We start from the raw sequence: 22,840 nt of genomic DNA, 5'->3' as shown, positions 1-22,840 counted from the left end.
CTACAAGTTCCGTGAGCCCCCGCGGCGACACTTCCTACCCCCTCACTGTCCGGCCTGCTCCCTCTCTCCCCCCTCCCGGGGGGCCGCAGGCTCTGGCAGCCGCTGGCGGCCGGTGGGCCAAGTAGGATTTCCGGGGGAAACTACTGTGGAGGCTGAGGAGGCGGCGGGGCGACCCCGGTGAGTTCAACGAGCAAGGAAAAGTGAGCGGGAAGTGCCCGGGGTCCGGCTGCGGCCGCTCCTTAGGCTCGGGTCGCGTTCTTGGTTCCGCCAGGGGGTCGCGGTCCGGGGGAGGGACAGGGCGCGGGCCGCGGGCGGCGGACCGGACGGGCTGGGGCCGCCGCCTCCTCCTGCGCCCTCCCTCCCACAACGGTCCGGCGGGACTGCTCCGCCTGCTGAGCGCCCCGCGCGGGCTCTCCCTCCGCCCCAGGCGCTTTGGCGGGGCCCTTTTGTCTGGGCTGCTTTGCGTCCCTTTGTGCCTGTGCCTGGAGTTGCCTCCTCGGGGGAGCCCCCGGGACCAGTCCCTGACGGGGACCGGCCCCTGGGGATCCGGTTACGGTAACCGGATCGGATCAAAGTCCATTTTTCAAAACCGCCCGGCTTCGGACCTCTGCATCCCGGCTGCGCAGAGCGGAAGCTCGGGAACCGGGCGGAGGCGGACGGAGTTTCGGTGGAAAATCTCGGGGTGATTGTCTCGCTCTTAACCGTCAGCCCCGGGCGACCCAGGGCGCGGACCTCGGGCACGTTTTCGGTCGGGGACTTGTCCTTTGGGAAAGAGATGAGCCCACTCGCGGGGAAACGGGGAAAGGTTAGGCTGTGCTGCGATGTCTGTGGGGCGCCGCTGAGATCGGGGAACCCAAGCGCCCGTGCGGATGGGCGCAGCGGCAGCGCCTCTCGAAACTCGGAGAGAAAGTGGTTTAAGCGGCGACCAGCCTTTCATTCATCGCGTGCGGAACCAGACCGCAGGACCTCAGTCCCAACATCTTCTATTTATTCTGCTTAAAAGGACGAACGAAAACGTCCATTAATAGAAGGGCCTGCTTTATAGAGAAAACAAACTTAGTGGCTTCTAGAAAGCAAAAAAAAAAAAAAAAAAAAAAAAAAAAAAAAAAAAAGGTCTATTTCACCAAATAAAAGGAATGAAGCCAGTTTGCTGGAGTAGAGGCAGTGAGTACTACGGTCCTTACTGCAACGCGTGAATCTTGTGGATTTGACCCAACTTTGTAGGTAATGGTAGCTATGTACGTCCGGCTGGAAGACTGAATTGCCGGAATTTAGCTTAAGATAACGCTTTATAACACAGGTATTCCTTTTGGAAAAGATTCAGTATTTCAAGTCGCTGACATGAGGACGGTCAGGACTGCTTTACAGGAATCAGGGAAGGTTATGGAAGTTATGTAGGTTAAATTCCCACGTTAGCCATGTAGGCAGACAAAGCCCTTTGTACTTTATTATTTACATATCTCATGATGGAAGCTCATACTGGAAGTGATTTATTCTGAGATTCTCAGATTGTGTTAGTAGTATTGTATAGGGATAGAGGTGTTTTGTTGTTGTTAATCCTCACTAGAGGATATTTTCCCATTGATTTTTAGGGAGAGTGGAAAAGAGAGGGAAAGACAGAGAAGCATGGATGTGAGAGAAACACATCAATTGGTTGCCTCCTACACACGCCGGGATCGGGGGAGGGCGGGGGGGGGGGGGGGGAGAGGAGCCTGCAACTAAGATACGCGCCCTTGACTGGAATGGAAGAGGGACCCTATGGTCTGCAGGCCCACGCGCCACCCACTGAGCAAACCGGCTAGGGCAGGGATAGAGGTCTTTAATACAGTTGTTCTTCAATTTTTAATCTAGCAATGAGTGGGCTATACTTTGAAGAAGTATTTTCCTGGCTATACTTTGAAGAAGCATCCACAGAATTGTTCTAGTAGTTAAAAAACTAAGGAACAGCTGTTACCTTCTTCTTCAAACATGCCAGGACTGTTATTTTTTTAAAACATCTTATATATTATTATTATTATCTTATTGATTGATTTTCAAGAGAAAGAGGAAGGGGGAGAGAAGAGAGAGAAACATTGATTTATTGTTCCACTTATGCATTCATTGGTTGATTCTTTTTTTTTTTTTAATATATTTTATTGATCCTTTTTACAGAGAGGAAGGGAGAGAGATAGCGAGTTAGAAACATCGATGGGAGAGAAACATCGATCAGCCACCTCCTGCACATCTCCCACTGGGGATGTGCCCGCAACCCAGGCACATGCCCTTGACTGGAATCGAACCTGGGACCCCTCAGTCCGCAGGCTGACGCTCTATCCACTGAGCCAAACCGGTTTTGGCTCATTGGTTGATTCTTGCATGTGCTCTGACGAGGATAGAACCAGTAACCTTGGCTTATGGGGAGGACACACTAACCAATGGAGCTACCTGGGTAGGGCCTCGTATACATTATGTGATTTCATTTTCACTATAATTCTGTGAGGTGGTGGTTCTCTCATGTTATGGCTGACTGATGTTAAATCTGCAGCCTCTACAATGTTCTGTGACTTGCCCAAGGTCACAGAGCGCAATAGGTAGGAAAGAGTAAACCATACTTCAAGCCCAGTGCTCTTTCCATTATCTCACACCTATTGCAGTTACACATCATACCACCACCAGCACCTTGTGATTTACTGAAATTTAAATATTGGAGAAAATAATGAAAATATTTCCCAGTCAGAGCAAGCTGATTCTTAAGGAATTGTAGTTTCTAGAATTATAAACAATGTCATACTGAAAGTTGGTGCCATTACTTTGTCTTATGGTATTCTGGATTACTTTGTACCTAGACAGAACGGCAATTTTATGGATCCCGAGAGGTGGGAAAGGATGGTCAGTTCTTAGGCTGAGGTTTTCGCTAATTATTACTAAAAGATTTCATTATTAAAAGGTTTATAATCTTTGCTTATAAGTTTATGAGAAATGTGTTGGAGAACAAATTATATAAAGCAGTTTTGGCTGCTGGAACTAACATTGAAGAAATAACTGAAATTCAGATACTTTTCTAGCCAAAGAGTCAACAATCAATCAAGAAAATGTTACCTTTAGTTTTTGCTTTTAGTAAAAATTTAATCAGTTTCAAACCTGCAGTTTAAGTCTTAGATTTATGTCAGAACATGCCATGATTGTGACATCAGAAATAGAAACCTACTTCACCTCTCTTACTTAAATTCTTTTTAGGTAAAGTACATAACATGCCAATGGAATTGAGTCAGTAAAATTAGTCTAGCCTTTCTAACTAGTAGAAGCCTGTTTCAAGTCTCTTACTATGCCATCCTAATGGAAGGAATTTAAAAAAAATTTTATTGATTGATTTTAAAGAGAGGAAGGGAGAGAGAGAGAAAGACATAAATTTATTATTCCACTTATTTATGCATTCCTTGGTTGATTTTCTTTTGTTTCCATTGCCTTAGGAGCTGTATCGGTGAAGATATTGCTTTGGCATGTATCTGAGATTTTGCTCCTGTGGATTCCTCTAATATTTTTATGGTTTCCCTTCTTACGTTTAACTCCTTTATCCATTTTGAGTTTATTTTTGTGCATGGTGTAAGTTGGTGGTCTAGTTTCATTTTTTTGCAATTTTCCCAACACCGTTTATTGAAGAGACTCCTGACTCCATTGTATGTTCTTGCCTCCTTTGTCAAATAATAATTGAACATAATGGTTTGGGTCGATTTCTGGGTTCTCTTTTCTATTCCATTGGTCTATATGTCTGTTCTTGTGCCAGGACCAGGCAGTTTTGAGAACCAGTGGCTTTGAAATACAGCTTGATATCCGGTATTGAGATCCCTCCTACTTTGTTCTTCTTTCTCAGGATCGCTGCAGCTATCCGGGGTCTTTTTTTTATTACAGATGAGTTTTTGGAGAGTTCGTTATAGGTCTGTGAAATATGCCGTTGGTATTTTAATGGGGAGTGCATTAAATCTATTGATTGCTTTGGGTAGTATGGGCATTGGTTGATTCTTGTATTTGCCCTGACCGGGGATTGAACCTGCAACCTCAGCATATTGGGACAACGCTCTAACCAATTGAGGTAGCCAGCCAGGGCTGGAAGGAACTTTTTCCTTTTTGTTTTTTGCTGTTGGTCTTCTTCATTTTCAAAACCATTCATTCATTCAGTATTTAGAACACAGTAGGCTTTTTGAAAGCCTACTGTGTTCTAAATACTATTGTAGACCAACCGTGTGGATAAAGCATTGAAAACAAAAGAAGTCTTTTCCCTTTGGGAGCTTATAGACTGATTAGGAATGGGATGAAAGAGGAATCAGACAGTAAGCAAGTAAGGACTTAATAAATAAAATCCTGTCTTATTTATTGTGCAACTTTGAGGGCTAAGTGACATCTTTGAACTTTATTTTTCTCATCTTTAACATGGGCATAATGATTCCTGCTGTACCTAGCTTATGGAATTGTTTCCAGAAGCGAGTAGGGTTGTATTATACCCTTCAAATTCCTGTAGTAAGTTACTGTTACTACTCTCAGAAAAGGAAAAGGAGCATTGAGAGAAGATTGGTCTAAGAGAGTCTGGTGTTCCATTATAGACCGCTCTGTGACTATTAGTCATGGCTATTTGACTGTTTTAGGGAAGAGATGGTTGAACCTATACAGCTTTCAGATTCAAGTTTGGTTTGCAATTTAACTTCTCTATTGTGTAAAGCACCAGGTGTTTATTTTGACAATTTGAAAATTCTGACATATTTACTCAATATATAATGCATTTACTACCTTTGGAGTTTGAAGACCTGGGACATTCCTAGCTGTGAATGTCCTAGTCAACTAACCTCTTTATACTTTAGTTTCTTCATTTATAAAATAGGGATAATAATTTCTTCATAGGTATGAGATAATGGATGTAAGAGGTCATTGTAAACTGTTTAATAAGTATGAGAAAAGTTATTCTCTCTGGCAAAGGAAAAGGGGGTTGTAGTGTGATGAGTGCTGCACGCAGGAGGAAGAGAGGGAGGGAGGGGGCACTAGTTTAAAGTGCATCCTTTGACTCTGGAGTACTTTATGGTAAGGAAATCTCTCAGGGTGTGTGAACTGTCAGTGCACTGAGTTCAGAAATTCATTTTGTAGTATATGATGCTGCTAGATGTTTTTTCAGGTATACATTTAAAAAATAATCTAATCTTGAATCAAATCTATGCCTTAAAAAAATTCCATTGTTGCAGAAACCGGTTTGGTTCAGTGGATAGAGCGTCGGCCTGTGGACTGAAAGGTCCCAGGTTTGATTCCGGTCAACGGCATGTACCTTGGTTGCGGGCACATCCCCAGTGAGAGATGTTCAGGAGGCAGCTGATCGATGTTTCTCTCTCATCGATGTTCCTAACTCTCTATCTCTCTCCCTTCCTCTCTGTAAAAAATCAATAAAATATATTTTAAAAAAATTCCATTGTTAAAGATTTTCTACATTTATTCTCTCAAATGTGTACTTGTCAGCCAAATTTCCAGGAGTATTTTTTAGAAAGATGTCGACTGTATTTTATTTAAAGGTAGATAACAGTTTTATGATTGTCTGAGAGAACAGTGCATTGCTTGCTTTATTTCCTCTATGGATAACTAATTCTGATAAAACTCATTTAATCTGTTACAGAGGACTCCCTAGCCAGACTTTACCCTGCACATGCCATCTAGCTGATAACCAGTGTACTTGGTTTTCCCTACCCAGCTGCTTACTCTCTTCGTTCACTTTGGTTGGCAACACAGTGTCAAAAATTGGTATAAAGGCCCTGGCCAGTGTGGCTCCGTTGGTTGAGCGTCATCCCATGCACCAAGAGGTCATTGGTTGGATTCCCTGTCAGGGCACATGCCTGGGTTTCGGGCTGGATCCCCAGTTCCTGCAGCTGATCAATGTTTCTCATTGATATTTTTTCCCCTCCCCCTCTCCCCACTCTCTCCCTTCCCCCTTTTCCTCTCTCCTTCCCTTCTCCCTCTCCCTCTCCTTCTCCCTCTCCCTTCCTCCTTCTCTAAAAATCAATAAAAACATTTTTAAAAATTGGTATAAAGGATTAATTAATTATTCATCCATAGCTTGAGTGATCCCAAAGCACTTTGTCTATATATCTATAGGCACTTTTCCCTTTGTAGTTTGTTTATCTCTTTATACTCCCTACTAAACAGTACCCGTATGTGCAAATAAACTGAGTTAAAGATTCCCATGTTGTTGGTTTCAATTTAACCATTACAAATGGTTAATAGTTATTACCAGTAATGATACATAGAGGTCTTTTTATTGTAATGTGCTTTTCTTTTAATATGAAATTAGCAGGTATACATTTATATATTGCTTTCTTGGTATTATCAAATTGTTTGCCAACATCAGTCCTCTAATATTCAGTACTACGAACAATTTACAGTTCTTGTTTATTCACAACCAACCTTACTAATAATGGATTTTAATATTTTAAAATAAATATATTTCCAGTTTAATAGTTATAAATATTGGATAATATCCCACATGCCAAGCATTCAGAATGGGGTTTGCACTGGCACACCCTCCTTGGAGCACACCCATAGGATCTCCTATTCAAGTGAATTTTTTTCCTCCTAAACTCTAAGGGTCCCCACGATACTTGCCCAGAGGGCCAATGGGTAGCAGCAGCTCATCCTGGGCTAACCTCCTGAATCTGCCTCCAAGGCCCCCTTTTCTCTGAATCCCCGGTGAGCTAACAGCTCACTTCTTTACCACGTTGTTTCTAGAGAGTCGTTGCTTTTTCTATCCTAGGCCCTTCCTTGTTTCATTGTCCCCAGCTTTAATAAATGTACTCTCAAAAAATTTTAAAAATGAGGGTGTGCTAATTTCCAAGTATATCTCTTTCAGTTATATACTCGGGGCCCTGGGAAATGACCACCAGTAGGTCCACAGACCCAGTGGGCTGGATCTTGGGCCAGGACTCAATTTATTTCCTGGTCCTCTTAAGTCCATGACACTTCTAGACTCCAGATGTCAATATCAGTCTGTCCTCAAAACAGTTTACAGTTACCCGAATGAATGGCCATAAGCAGGACCAACTACATTATTTGTGTGCCCAGTACTCCTGGATTGAGAATGAGTAAGAGAAATTGCCCACTAAAAGTGCCACGGTTCTCCCAAGCCCAGGCAAGGAAAGGATGGCCAGGTGGGGCCAGAGGGTGTGGCCAAGAGGCCCCTCCTGGGAAAACAGGAGGAGATTGATCATGTGTGTGAGCTTTAAGCCCCCAGCACGTTTCATTTTCCCCATCAGACTTCACTTACAGTACACTAATTTACAGATAAAATTATTAAGAATTTCAAGACAGCAACTGCATAGTATTAAACAAGTGCAGGGGCATATTAGGTCTTAGAGCTATAGATTTCTTAGGGAATTATTACATTTGCTTTGGTATTAACTGGTTCCTTTCTCCTGGGGACCTGGATTCCTTCAGTCAGTGGGTTCAGGATCTGAAATTGGTTCAGGTCCAGAAACTGGGCGTAGGGGTCTGGTTTTTTATTGGGGTGACTGCCCTCAGCATCTTGATCTATCCTTGGTTTGTTTTGGTGTTACTGCGGATGAAAAGGGGGCACTGTAATAAATCTAACAGAAAGTAACCTCATAGGATGATCTGATCATAAATTCCTAACTGGTCAGGTCATAGTGGGTAGTTATGCACCAGGCCTGTAACTTCTTTAGTAAAAGGTTTAAGCAAGCCCTGTGGGTTTTTTGTTGTTGTTATTGTGTGTGTGTATATATATACACATACACACATATATATGTATAATTTTAGAGACGAAGGGAGAGGGAAGAGAGAGAGAAAAGCATCAATGATGAGAGAGAATCATTGATTGGCCGTCCCCTGCACACTGGGGTTCAAACTCGTAACCCGGGCATGTGCCCTGACTGGGAATCAAACTGTGACCTCCTGGTTCATAGGTCGATGCTCAGCCACTGAGCAACACCGGCTGGGCAAGCCTGTTTATTGTTCTTGTGCATATAGATTAGCACACCTTTGAAATGCCAGAAGTAATTCTCTTTTCCAGACTCCTGAAAGAGAGCACAGAATCTTAACTATCCTGTGATCCAATCCCTGCCTTGCTTTCTCCCACTTTCATGTAATCTTTCTTACATTCCCTTCTTAGTTCCAAATGCATAAAAGAAACAGCAAACTGTCATTCTCTGAAACATTTGAGATCTTGCTTCCTTTCCATTGCCATCCATTTTAGCTCAAATAAACTCATAAAATTTTCTACAGGTTTGGATGTTCTTTTTAAATTTTTATTTATTGATTTTAAAGAGAGGAAGGGAAAGAGAAATGTCAATTTGTTCCACTTGTTTACTAGTATACACTCATTGTTTTTTTGTGTGTGTTTTTTAAAAATATATTTTTATTGGTTTCAGAGAAGAAGGGAAAGGGAGAGAGATAGAAACATCAATGATGAGAGAGAATCATTGATTGGTTGCCTCCTGCACACCCCCTACTAAGGATCAAGCCTGCAACCCAGGCATGTGCCCTTGACCGGAATCTAACTTGGGACTCTTCAGTCCGCAGGCCAATGCTCTGTCCACTGAGCCAAACCGTCTAGGGCTATACGCTCATTGTTTGATTCTTGTATGTGCCCTGACTGGAGTTTGAACCCATAATCTTGGCGTGTCGGGAGGATACTAACCAACTGAACTACTACCTGGCCAGGGCCAGGTTTGGATGTTCATATGTCAATACTAGAGGCCCAGTGCACAAAATTCATGCACAAGTAGGGTCCTAGTGGCAGCCGGCTGCTGGCCTGGGCCTCCCTTTGTTCTGCGCTACCCCCTGGTGGTCAGCACTCGTCATAGCGAGCAATTGAACTCCTGGTCGGTCAAACTCCCGAGGGGACACTTTGCATATTAGGTTTTCATATACATAGATTACAGATAGAGAACTGCTCTTATTGGCTGCTTGTCATTTTGCTGCTAGTGACATCATGTTTTATTAACTATCTCCATACATTTGAGTCAGATCCCTTTGACTGGCACTCTGATTTTGCTGGTCTTTATGTAGTAACTAGAGGCCTGGTGCACGAAATTCATGCACTGGGGGGGGGGAGGTTCCCTCAGCCCGGCTTGTTCCCTCTCACAGTCCGGGAACCCTCGGGGGATGTTTGACTTGCAGCTCCTTGTGGGGAGCATCTGTCCCCTGGTTGTCAGTGCACATCATAGCGACCAGTCATTTAGCTGTTCAGTCTATTTGCATATTAGCCTTTTATTATATAGGATTGTGTCCATCTAGCTTCTAACAGTTAAGTACCACAGGCTGGTCTCCTTTGTGTCAGGGTCTTGTCATCCATCACCTTTGCTGTCAGTGAGGTTAGTTGTGTAACAACCTCTCCTATGGAGGAGAACAGCTATTAACTTCTTAATACTGGTGCTCCTTCTCACTAGCACATTCCTGATGATATCCTCTTGGCTATTCCAAGGAACATAATCTTTTGATGGGTTTTCTGACCACTTCAACAAGCCTACTTCCCCGAAACTTTTAATCCCTTTCTCCACTGTCTGCCACTACAGTTTTGGCATTGCTACTTTATTTAACATGGACCATCACTTTTCTAGCTTTCAGGAACCATCCTAGTGGTAGTAAGTTCACACCAGATCTTGAAGTTTTTGACCAGGGTGTTAAATTCTGTATCTCCAGAGAATGATCAGTCACCTCCCTTTTTAATCTTATACTAGAGACCCAGTGCATGAATTCATGCATGGGTGGGGTCCAGCTGGCCCATCCCCAATTGGGGCAGATCAGGGCTGGGCCCGTGGGGAGGAGGAGATGGCAGGAGGTTGGCCGGCCGGCCCTCCCTGATCGGCTCGATTGGGGCTGGGCCGGCTTGGGGGAGGGGCTGTGGGCGATTGGCCAGCGGGCCCCTCCCCCAAATGAGGTGTGGGGGGGCAACTGGGGGGGTCAGTGGCCGGGGGAGGGCTGTGGGAGGTTGGCCAGCCAGCCCCACCCCAATTGGTGTGTGGGGGGCTGATTGGGGGTGGAACTGGCTGGGGGGAGGGGCTGTGGGCCAATGGGGATGGTGGGGCTGATAGGGGGTGGGGTTGGGTAGGGGAGGGGCTGCAGGTTAGCCGACCAGCCCCACCTCCTATTGGGGTTGGGAGGTATCAGGGGTGGGGCTGGTCAGGGGGAAGGGCCGCGGGGGTTTGGCCAGCCACCCCGCCATCGATCTGGATGGGAGAGTCCAATCAGGGATGGGGATGGCCAGTGGGAGGGGCTGCGGGAGGTTGGCCGCTGGCCCTGCCCGCTGATCGGGCCAGTTCACTGGCCACAGTGGGCGTCAGAGCGACTGGTTGTTCTGGTCGTTAGGAATGCTGGCTTTTTATATATATATAGATGTGCTGATCCTCATGTTCAGACACTCAGAATTCGGTCACATTCGTACTCCCCTGGTGCATGCTGGCTAAGTCTTTCTCGTAACTCTCTGAGGTTGTAGTTCTGACCTTATCAGACACAGTACTGACCTCCTATAAATTAAAGGCCGATGAGCCAGGGGGCATGGAGGTGGCAGATCCTGAGGGGCACTGTTTTATTGAACAGGTAGGGGAGCCCTCTGCACTATCTTCATGTGAGGAGAGAGCGCTAGCTCTTACAGGGCCACTTTTGTAGTCAGAAGGAGTTAAGGAGTATTTGGGTATTTGAGATTTTGGAGGGGTTTCAACTCTGTTGTCTCCATCTTGTGGATTAGAGTCCCTTTTTCCTAATCAGGGTCCTGATGTTGGCATAGCATACTTCCCTGGTTGAGAGTTAACTTTCTTTGGAGCTGGGCTATTCTGATGAGCCTGATCTTCAATTTTTTCTGTCCTCCTGCTGTCACAGAAAAAAAGCCTCTTTGTATGTTTACCTAGGAGGTCCTATGGCTTTCGTATTTGACTTTCACTTGACTGTTAATCACTCTTAGCTTTTTGTTATCTTTTTCTAGAGCATCAATTGAATTTAATAATAGCTATTCAATTTCATTGTCATAGTCATTGTTTCCCCTTACTTTTCACATGCCTGATACATCCAGTCAACTAGAGTATTCCACTCCACAGACAGACAACACTATCATCACTGGTGAAAGTGTAAGAATTAGACCAGCACCTTGTGCCATGGATTATCTGTGTTACACCCACCACCAGTGATGGAGTCCTCATTGCCATCTGGTCTGTGAGCAATTCAACTCCAGAACCACATCATATTTCCAGTTTTCTCAGATCGCATGTGGCACCAACTGTTAGTAGGTACTTGTTCTCTGAAAATACACTCTGAATTGGAGTTTAAAATTCAGACTGTTTATTAGGGAATTCCCTTGGGATCCAAACCATGAAAGAGACAGGAAGCAAGATTGGCAGATTTGATCCTTCTCTTAAGGGTGAAGGAGGTTGGATATCTATACTTAGTCACAGTTCTTTCAAAAGTTTTTTTTTGCTTTATTTTCATATTTGATCATTCTAAACTTATAACTTACTGAACCATCCTCCTGTATCTAAAATAACTTCTACTTTCTTTAGGCAAACCAATTCCTTCCTTCTAAGATATGCTCATATCCTTTCTCAGGTGTTTATGTGAGTTTCGGAGGTGTTTTTTTTTTTAATATATTTTATTGATTTTTTACAGAAAGGAAGGGAAAGGGATAGAGAGTTAGAAACATTGATTAGCTGCCTCCTGCACACCCTCTACTGGGGATGTGCCTGCAACCAAGGTACATGCCCTTGACCGGAATCGAACCTGGGACCCTTGAGTCTGCAGGCCTACGCTCTATCCACTGAGCCAAACCAGTTAGGGCTGTTTTTGTTTTTTATAACATAAAATTTTGGCTTTTATACTCTAATAAATCAAGCTGGGGTTTGGAAAGGGAACTTATTTGAGGAAACTGAAAATGATATATTTTAAAATGAAAATTACCCTTCAAGTTTATGATATTTTTATATTATGAATCTGTATTTCAACCCCTTGAAAATAAATCCCAGTTGGCAATGTTCTCAGTTAGTTGTACATTTCTATTATGTTCCAGTTTTAAATGATAATCACTGGTACTGAACTGGGTTTATTTTTTTTTTAAGCATATGGATTTTGTGTTTTAAATATATTATTTACTATTTTCTCTTTTTAGAAACTATACCCTACCTCTCTAAACTGGTTAATAGTGGCATGGAAGATCCATTGGGTGAGTATCATCTACACTTTTAAAAAATTTATCTTTATTGTTGTATTATAGATGTCTCCCTTTTTTCCTCCCCAATGACTCCTCTACCCTGCCCCCGCCGCCTCTCTCCAGGTCTTCACCACACTATTTTCTGTGTCCATGGGTTATGCATACATATGCCTGTAAGTTCCCTGGTTAATTTCTCCCCACCCACCCCCGCCTTCCCTATGAGATTCGTCAGTCTGTTCCATGCTTCTATGTCTCTGGATCTATTTTGTTCATTAGTTTATTTTGTTCATTAGATTCCATAGATGAGTGAGATCATGTGATACTTGTCTTTCTCTGACTGACTTATTTCACTTAACATAATACTCCCCAGTCCCTCCATGCTATCTCAGAGGGTAAGAGATCCTTCTTTTTTACGGCTGCATAGTATTCCATGGTATAAATGTACCACATCTTTTTTTATCTACTCATCTATTGATGGGCACTAGGGCTGTTTCTAAATCTTAGCTATTGTAAATTGTGCTGCTATGAACATAGGGGTGCATATATTCTTTCTGATGGTGTTTTGGGTTTCTTAGGATATATTCATAAAAGTGGGATCACTATACAAATGGCAGTTCCATTTTTAATTTTTGAGGAAACTCCATACTGTTTTCCATAGTGGCTGCACCAGTCTGCATTCCCACCACCAGCAGTGTACTAGGGTTCCCTTTTGTCCACATCCTCCCCAGCACTTGTCATTTGTTGATGTGTTGATGATAGCCATTCTGACAGGTGTGAGGTGCTACCTCATTGTCATTTTAATTTGCATCTCTCTGACAATTAATGACTTGAAGCATTTTTTCACATGTCTCTTGGCCATCTACTTGTCCACTTTGGAGAAGTGTCTATTTAAGTTCTTTGCCCAGTTTTTAATTGGATCATTTGTCTTCCTTTGTTAAGCTACATGAGTTCCTTATATATTTTGTAAATTAATTCCTTATTAGATGTAACATTGGTAAATATATTTTACCAAATGGGGAAAAAATGCCAGTGTAACTTGAAGAAGTATCGTGAAAATGTTACCAAGTTTATATTCTTGTCACGTCCAGTTACCATAGATGACTGTGGTTAGTTAGGCACTTTGACCTACTTGTACAAGTAATAGCTCAGATTAATAGCCGGGCTTTGAGAAGACTTTTTTTTTTCTTCTTTTAGAGAGAGAGGAAGCGGGGAGGAGAGAGAGAAACATTGATCAGTTCCACCTCATACATTGCCTCCGATCAGGGATGGAATCTGCAACCTAGGTATGTGCCCTGAAGGGGAATCGAATCCACAACCTTTGGTGTATGGGATGATGCTTCAGATAACTGAGCCACTCGGTTCAGTGAGAAGACTGTTCTTGAAAATCTTACAAAATCAGAATTTCTCCTTTGATTTTTTTTTTTAAGTATTTTTTTATTGACTTAAGAGAGGAAGGGAAAGGAGGAGAGAGAGACATCAGTGATGAGAGAGAATCATAGATTGGCTGCCTCCTGTATGCCCCCTACTGGGGATCAAGCCTGCAATCCAGGCATGTGCCCTGACCTCTTGGTTCATAGTTCGATGATCAACCACTGAGCCACCATGGCCAGTCTCCTTTGATTTTAATGATCTTAAGTGGCTTCTTTAGGATCTTTGCTTTTTTTTTTTCCCCCCTGAAGAGAGGGTACGTACATCTAGTTCATCAGTGAAATCCTTATATTGAACACCAGAGGGCAGTTTAGTTTCATTACCAAGTTAATTCTTTTCTTTTTTTTTAAATAATACATTTGTGTGTTTTTTAAAATATATTTTTATTGATTTCAGAGAGGAAGGAAGAGGGAAAGAGAGATAGAAACATCCATGATGAGAGAGAATCATGGATTGGCTGCCTCCTGCAAGTCCCCCACTGGGGATCGAGTCCAAAATCCAGGCATGTGCCCTTGACCAAAATCGAACCTGGGACCTTTCAGTTCGCAGGCCGACGTTCTATCCACTGAAACCAAACCGGCTAAGGCCCAAGTTAGTTCTTGAGAGGATTATTTATGAACAATTTAACTTAGTAAATTGAGTTGATTGTAGTTGCCTGGTGACAAATCCTAAAGAACATGTCTACTAGTATATGGCCAATAAGAGTAACATACAATAACTCCAAAGATTTTTACTGGAAACTTATTTTTCTCTCTGACTTACATCACCTAACTCAAGGATAACTTAAATTTAATTTAATGTAAGTAATTAAATTTATCATTAAGCTAATTAAATTTAACTTAAATTAACGTTATAACTTAAATTTATTAGAGGATAACATAGTGAGAGTTGCTATGGAAGTTAAAGTTGGCCAATAGTCAATTGAAACATAAATTGAAATGTACTTTTGATCACTAATATGAGAAAAAAGTTGTCTTCTGTGCTAGTGAGAAGATTTTTCCTCTAATACTTTAAATCTTGGAATTTGTAAATTAACATTTACATTCATATGTGGATTTTAGAAAAAAATGGAAATGATTCATAGTTACATATTTAACAACCAGTCTCATTCTCTTTTTCCTCCACTCCTTCTTCAAATGTTATACTGATTTTTTTCTTCGTTGCTTACAAAACATATATATGATAAGAATTTGGTTTACTGAGTTATAGTCCACTCAATGCCATTTGACAAAGTAAAGATTCTGACTGTAAAATGAGTTTTGTTTCTAAGAAGATGGAGTCTGTATAATATGGGTGAGAATTTTGTTAAGTCGATTTGGCTAACAATTATGTAGATGTATTGAAAAAGAATTATGTTTTCTATTCTAAAAATAAAATGAGGGATTTTTATCCACCAAGTTCCAGTGGGACTAACCTATGGCTTCTAGGACCTTTCCTACCAGGACAAATGTTTACACATTTTATTTACAGTTTAAAATCCATTAATTTTGTTAGTATTGACATTTGTAAATACCATTACTGATCTCATTGGAAAAGTCTTTAAATCTTGAGAAGCTGTCAAGCTCACTCTAGTGGATATGTTTTCCAAATTTTAAATTTTCTCTAGAAAGCTTGACTTAATATCGCTGACAATGCATACTATCAGGTTTTGTTTTGTTTTTATTCTATTTTGAGACAATGTCTGTCAAATATCTAAGCATGAATAACATAATTTGTCATTCAATCTTTCCTTTGAAAATGGTATCTTATGAAAAAAATTGGCTAGCTCAGCTTGCAGCTCAATCACACAAGTGCCTTTTCTGAAGGTAACCATTGCACTTAAGTATATGCTTTATGCATTTCTTATCATTTCATCACACATAATAAAAGACATGTACCGAAGGGTTGAGAGTTATTAAAACTAATAATTTTTATATTTTTATCAAGGACATTCTTAAAGCTGTTATTTTTAACTTTAATTATATAGTGGTGACGAATATGAGGCCTATTACAATTTGGTGGTACTGCCTTGATTTGTGTTAGGGTACCAGCAGTTTTGCTCACCATTGCTTTTGGATCATCAGTGCAAATGTCAACACAGTGAAAAAGGCAAATCATCTTTAGTATTATTAAGTATATAGTTGTACCTCTTAGACTCCTAAAAGGATCTCAGGGATCCCCAGGGATTGATGGACCATACTTACTTCAGCTTCCTGAGGTTCATAGAGGCTCTTCTGTGAAAATCAGGAGCAAAGTCAAGACTTAGTCCTGGAAATTGTATTGAGTAGGACCAGGCTTCTGACAACTTCATTAAGTTTCTGTAGTACTCTCCCTTCTACAGAAGTGAACACAGTTTGTTGGACATTTGGCAGAAATAGGGTCAGAGGGAGTGAGTAGTTCTGTGGTATTTCCTAAATTGAGTGTGACCTACGCACAGCTGTCGGATAAAGAACACTTTTGTGGAGTGAAATGAGTGTTCTGAGCTCATTAGGCAAGTGAGTGTTTTGAGAAGAAACTCACCAGTATGTAGTCAAGGCAAGTTGTCGGCCAGGCTCACCTGGACACTGTGTTCTTATCTTTGAGAAGAGGATAATGGCAGCAGAGCTCTTGGTGATGACCGACCTCAGTATGTCTCTTGAGTTAGACTGCTCCAATCTGGACTGGTGCCCTCTGTGTGTGGCTCACAGCTGTCACCCTACAATATTCCGAGTTCCCTGGTGACTGCTTCTCTCCTGTTTTTCCTCTTTCGTTTCCTGAATCTTATGTCTTCCTCTTTCTTTCTTTTTAAATTTTTCCCCTTTATTGATTTTCAGAGAGAGAGGAAGGGACAAGGATAGAGAGATAGAAACATCGATGATGAGAATAATTGAGATGATGAGAATAATTGATCAGCTGCCTCCTGCATGCCCCCTACTGGGGATCCCGCCCTAAACCAGCATGTGTTCCAAGGGTGGGCAAACTTTTTGACTCGAGGGCCACAATGGGTTCTTAAACTGGACTCAGAAGAAGGAGCTGCGGCCGTGTTTCCCGACGTTGCCATGTTAACACTGCTGCTGGTGAAGGAGCGGAGGGGAGAGCAAGAGAACCCTCCGCTCTTTCGGCTCCGCGGGCCGGATGGAACAGCCGAACGGGCCGGATCCAGCCCGCGGGCAGTAGTTTGCCCACAGCTGAATTGTATTCTCTGGAAATCAAACCATGACCTCCTGGTTCATAGGTTGATGCTCAACCACTGAGCCATGCCAGCCGGGCAAGTGTTTGGGTTTTTTTATGAAGAAATGAGCTGTGGAAGAAGTGAGCCAGCTGGGCTGTGTGAACTCAGGGAGAAAGTTACAGAGGCGAAAGAAGGGCCCTTAGAGCTTAGGAGGGAGAAAGCAAAGGTCTGCACCTTGAAGGAAGAAAAAAGGAAAGAAAGAAAGGCAGGGGTGGGGTGGGGGAGGGGCATTGGTTCAAGAGACAGGGAGATGGCACCTGGGCTAAAGGTTTTTTGATACAGGAGAGGATCTGTCTGTACGTATACTAAATTGCCTTCCCAAAATGTTTTAAATCTTCTGACTTCATTAAGTTTCTGTAGAAGTGAACACAATTTTGTTTAAAATTTTTTTGGTATGTGTTTGATGAAATAATTTAATGAGTAGATTATTAATATGAATTTGAAACTAGGTTATTCTTATGCGTGGTGTTCTGGAAACAGATTTACAAGGTAATTTCTTTAGATTAGAATTTATATCACATAGGAAATAGGAGAAGCAGTTTGTTGAGGTAGAAAACAGAAGCTCTATCCTAAACAAATGAAATAAATTATTTCCTTCCTACTCTGTATCTGAATTTATAAATCATATATTATAAAGGGTTTTTTCCTAGCTGTTAAGGACATATGTTAAGAAGCCATGCTCGCCCTAACTGTTTTGGCTCAGTGGGTAGCGCATTGGCCTGAGGACTGAAAGGTCCCAGGTTCGATTCCAGTCAAGGGCATGTACCTGGGTTGCGGGCACATCCCCAGTAGGAGATGTGCAGGAGGCGGCTGATTGATGTTTCTCTTTCATCGATGTTTCTAACTATCCCTCTCCCTTCCTCTCTGTAAAAAATCAATAAAATATATTTTTTTAAAAAAGAAGCCATGCTCAAAGCTAATACATGCACTTCACTTCAAAGTTTATGGGAAAAAATTTTGTGATGTTATGTTGTTATCATTTGAAGCTCAAAATGTGCTGACGACACAGTCCTTCCCTCCCTTCTCTTTAAGAATGAAGGACAAAATATGAACTTAATTAGTTTTGAAATCCTTACGGTGTAGGAGATACATGCCTCTGGAATTAAATGATGTTAGTTCTATTTCCCCCCCTGGATTTTCAGTAGAAACTTAATGTAGCATTGTTATGAACATATATTAAATATCTTCTGTCATCTTATAAGACTATAAACTTATGGAGGGCAAGATCTGTTTTTGTTGTTGTTGTTGTTAATCCTTACCCCGAGGATATTTTTTCCATTGATTTTTTTTAGAGCAAGTAAAAGGGAAGAAAAGAGAGAGACATTGATTGGTTACCAAGTCAGAACCAGAGGTTTTTTGTGGTTTTGGTTGTTTGTTAAGAGAAAAAAATTTTTTAAAATATATTTTTGTTGATTTCAGAGAGGAAGGGAGAGGGAGAGAGAGAGAGAAACATCAATGATGAGAGAGAATCATTGATCGGCTGCCTCCTCCATGACCCTTACTGGGAATCGAGCCTGCAACCCAGGCATGTGCCCTTGGCTGGAATCAAACCTGGAACTCTTCATTCCACAGGCCAACGCTCTATCCACTGAGCCAAACCAGCTAGGGCTGTGTTTTTTTTTTGTTTTTTTTTTAAATATATTTTATTGAGTTTTTACAGAGAGGAAAGGAGAGAGATAGAGAGCTAGAAACATCGATGAGAGAGAAACATTGACCAGCTGCCTCCTGCACACTCCCCACTGGGATGTGCCCGCAACCAAGGTACATGCCCTTGACTGGAATCGAACCTGGGACCTTTCAGTCCGCAGGCCGACGCTCTATCCACTGAGCCAAACCGGTTTCGGCTGTTTTTTAAAAAATATGTTTTTACTGATTTCAGAGAGAGGAAGGCAAGAAGAGAGAGATAGGAACATCAATGATGAGAATCATCCATCAGCTGCCTCCTACATGCCCCCTCCTAGGGTTGGAGCCTGTAATCCAGGCATGTGCCCTGACCAGTAATTAAACAGTGATCTCCTGGTTTATGGGTCGATGCTCAACCACTGAGCTACACTGGCCAGGCAAGACCAGAAATTTTTATTTTCATGAAATCCAGTTGTTTTTTTCTTTTATGGTTAATGCTCTTTTATCTTTTTTTAAAATTTAAATTCTTTATTGTTGAAAGTATTATATATGTCTCCTTTTCCCCCCATTGACCACTCCCTGACCACTCCTGCCCCCCAGCACATGCCCTTACCTCCCTACTGTCTGTATCCATTGTTTATGCTTAGATGCATGCGTACAAGTCCTTTGGTTGATCTCTTACCCCCTCTTCCCAACCCTCCCCTGCCTTTCCTCTGAGGTTTGACAGTCTGTTCCATGTTTCTATGACTTGCTCTTTGTCTTTTAAGAAATCATTGCTTGGCTCTGGCCAGGTAGCTCAGTTGGTTAGAGTATCGTCCTGATATACCAAGGTTGTGGGTTCGATCCCTGGTCGGGGCACATACAAGAAGTAACCAATGAGTACATAAATAAGTGGAACAATAAATCAATGTTTCTCTTTCTCTCTGAAATCAATCAATCAAAATAAATATATAAATAAAAAGAAATCTTTGCTTAACCCAAGGTCACAAAGATTTTTCTCTATTTTTTTTCCAAGATGTTTTATAGTTTTTAGTTCAGTGATTCTTTTTTACTTAATTTTTGGATGTGGTACGAAGTTGAAAATATTCTCTGTTATCCACTGAATTACTTTAGCACCTTTGTTGAGTTCCTGATGAAATAAGTAGTTTTCTAGGAAAATATAATTTACCAAAGTGACTCAAGAAATAAAAATCCCATATAGACTATAATAGTCACAGAAGGAAATTAAAATGCATCTTAGCCCAGTGGGTTTTATGGGCAGTTTTAGTTATAGTTTAATTATAATCAACCATGTAGAGCAGAGAAAAAAATAGAAAACATATCCTTTTATTTTATAAAGTTAATGAAATCTTGATAAATAAAAGCTAACAAAGATGGTACAAAAATAAAACTACTGGTAATTATTTTGTTATATCTACTTCTATGATTTTTTCCAGAGCAGTTATCTATGTAGTAGTTATACATTTTTAACATACTAATTTAGAACTGCTTTTCTTCCATTTTATATGTCAAGTCTTTCATTGTATATATATATATTTTTTTCTTTTTTGTAAGTCTTTCATTATATTAAAAGAATATGACTAAGAGTATTTCTTTCAGAATCTAAGGATTTTATATTAAGTAATCTATAAATAAAAACACATTAGTACATCAGTTATTACAAAATAGAAAAATGATATGCTCATTTCTGTATATAAAATTATTTTTTGAAAATTCAACTATTTTAGCTAAAAGCTTTTATTACACTAAGAGTAGGATAATTTATTTTTATTCTCATATATTTAATAAGTACCTCCATTTCTACTAATAGGTAATACTAGGACACATTTTGTAATCTGCTTTGATCACCACTGCCCAGTGATAATCCATATTATGAATACTATGAATATCCTTTTAGCTCATTTAAAAACATTTTTTAATTGATTTTAGAGAGAAGGGAAAGGGAGAGAGAGAGATGAAAGCATCAATGATGAGAGAGAATCATTGATTAGCTGCCTCCTGCACATCCCCCACTGGGGCTCAAGCCCACAACCTGGGCATGTGCCCTAACTGGGAATCGAACCATGACCTCTGGGTTCAGAGTTCCAACACTCAACCACTGAGCCACACTGGCCAGGCCTTTTAGCTCACTTTTAAAATTTTACAATGTGCTTACATAGTCCTTAAATATGACTAAGAATAGTTTTCTGAAACCAATAGACACTACTACACTTACTAGTGAAATACTGAAGAAATGTCCACTAGAGCAAGAACAAAACAGGAATGTTCACTCTTTCCCTAATTAGAGTTCTAAATGTTAAAAATGACCTTTTCATGATAGAGCTTTGAGTTGACTCAAAGTGGAATACAAAACACATGCACACCTGCACACACCCACCTACCTTTTAATAGAGACTTCTGTTAAAAGGTGATAGTAGTAGATTGGGCTAGCTAGTAGAATGGTACTAATGGCCTCTAATTCTTCATTGAAGGTTTATATGTGTGTTGTGTTTTTTCCTCATCAAACCAGAGTTTGTTGGTAGTCAGTGACATTATATCAGACTAGAGGCTCAGTGCACGAATTTGTGCATGGGTGAGCTCCCTCGGCCTGGCTGGTGATCGAGGCCGGGAGCGGGGGTTGGGCAGGGAAGGGACCACTGGAGATTGGCCCGCTGTTAGAGGTTGGCTGTGGGAGTGCACTGACCACCAGGGGGCAGCTCCTGTGTTGAGCGTCTGCCCCTTGGTGGTCAGTGCACATCATAGTTACTGGCTGGTCGTCTGGTCGTAAAGGTCACTTAGGCTTTTATATATATAGATTGCAATCTGTAGCTACAGCTTTCCTTTTTTTCATTGCGTAGAAAGATTAAATACTGCATTTCACCTGACCATTTAAATATTTTATATATTTAAATTTTCATATTTAAGTTTCCTTTGATTTTATATTTTCTGGTTTTCTTCTTTGATCTCCCAAAAGAATTTAAATGCTGTAAAACAGGTGGGTCTGGCTGTTTTCTTTTGTCCATCCTCCCCCCCCCCCCCCCCCGAATCTGTCTCTTCCCTCTTCAGTTTATAAATCAATCATCAAAGGGCTTGAATAGCAAGAACCCATAAGAATTATGTTTTACTAGTAAATAACAAGAGAAAAAAGTGGCAACAAAGAAAAGACATTCTTGCTAGGATGAGAAGCTTGGCTTAATACTAAAGGTGTGTGCTTGTTTAGTTCTGGTTCTAATCTTATAATGTGTCCAAGGCAATAGCTTAACGTTGGTTACAATGAAGCCCATTTAGTTTTGCTTGAATATTTATTTCATACTCATTACATACCCTAACCCTAACCAAAAGGTGAAAAGGTGGATGAATGAATGGATGGATGATTGATTCATTAAATAACTCAATAAATTTTTGTTGGTACACTACCCTACCTGCCATAGACAACAACAATAAAATGAATAAGACAATTTTAGCTCTAAAAGAGATTAAGAACCATTAATGCAAGGCAAAATGAATAAACAGATAAAAATAGTTATGTTAGAATTTCATGCCATATTATTCAGCACGACTTGTGCTTAAGGAAATTATTAAAACAAAACTTGTTTTTATAGCATCTATATTTCCTTTTCTGTATCTTTAATGAGCTTTTTGTTTTATTGTTTTTGTCTTGTATCTAACAGGAGAATTTGGTGAACATGGGGAAATAGGGAAAACTGGGTCTTCCTAATTGCTTTAGGGAGAGTAAATAGACAACACTTGGTAATGAAACATACTTGTATGTTGCTAATAATAATGCTCCCAGTTGCATAATTTGGGTTAAAGGTGTTTTAAACCTGTGCTTCAGTAATTTGGGTTTCTCATGAAATACTGGGGCAGGAGTATTTTTATTGTAGATTTAGTTTGAAGAATAGTAGAAATGTCTCTGTCCCAAATGGCCAACTTTTTATTTTATTTTAGATCTTTCATTTATTTTCTAAGAAATTCCTTTACAAATTGATTTTTGAGATAAGAAGCATCATTCTTGTTGATGATCACACTGGAAATATCAGGGGTGACCTAAAAAAACAAATGTTTGCTTTTTTATTTTAACATTGTCATTTTTGGCAATTTGCATAACTGCTCTGTGTCTGAATTTTACTTTTGTTAAAGTAATAACTAGAATTTTTATAGGGTTTAAAATAAGTGTTCGTATTTAAACATCTGGGAAGTATTGTATAAACCCAATGTATAGTTAGGTCTATAGCAGTGATGGCGAACCTTTTGAGCTCGGCGTGTCAGCATTTTGAAAAACCCTAACTTAACTCTGGTGCCGTGTCACATATAGAAATTTTTTGATATTTGCAACCATAGTAAAACAAAGATTTATATTTTTGATATTTATTTTATATATTTAAATGCCATTTAACAAAAGAAAAATCAACCAAAAAAATGAGTTTTCGTGTCACCTCTGACACGCGTGTCATAGGTTCTCC

At 40.7% G+C, this 22,840-nt stretch overlaps 1 protein-coding gene across 1 annotated transcript in view; it reads left to right on the top strand.

Moving 5' to 3' along the window:
- Positions 1-22,840, top strand: part of LOC308516756 (mediator of RNA polymerase II transcription subunit 18) — a 105,275-nt gene that overhangs the window by 31,434 nt on the left and 51,001 nt on the right. Inside the window, exon 2 of the mRNA XM_081087844.1 lies at positions 12,116-12,169. Within this exon, the coding sequence (XP_080943970.1) occupies positions 12,116-12,169 (54 nt within the window). The remainder of the gene's footprint in view (positions 1-12,115; positions 12,170-22,840) is intronic.

The sequence above is a fragment of the Myotis nattereri genome (assembly GCF_964212035.1).
Source record: "Myotis nattereri genome assembly, chromosome: 3".
NCBI lineage: Eukaryota > Metazoa > Chordata > Mammalia > Chiroptera > Vespertilionidae > Myotis > Myotis nattereri.
This window is presented reverse-complemented; position numbering and strand designations above follow the sequence as displayed.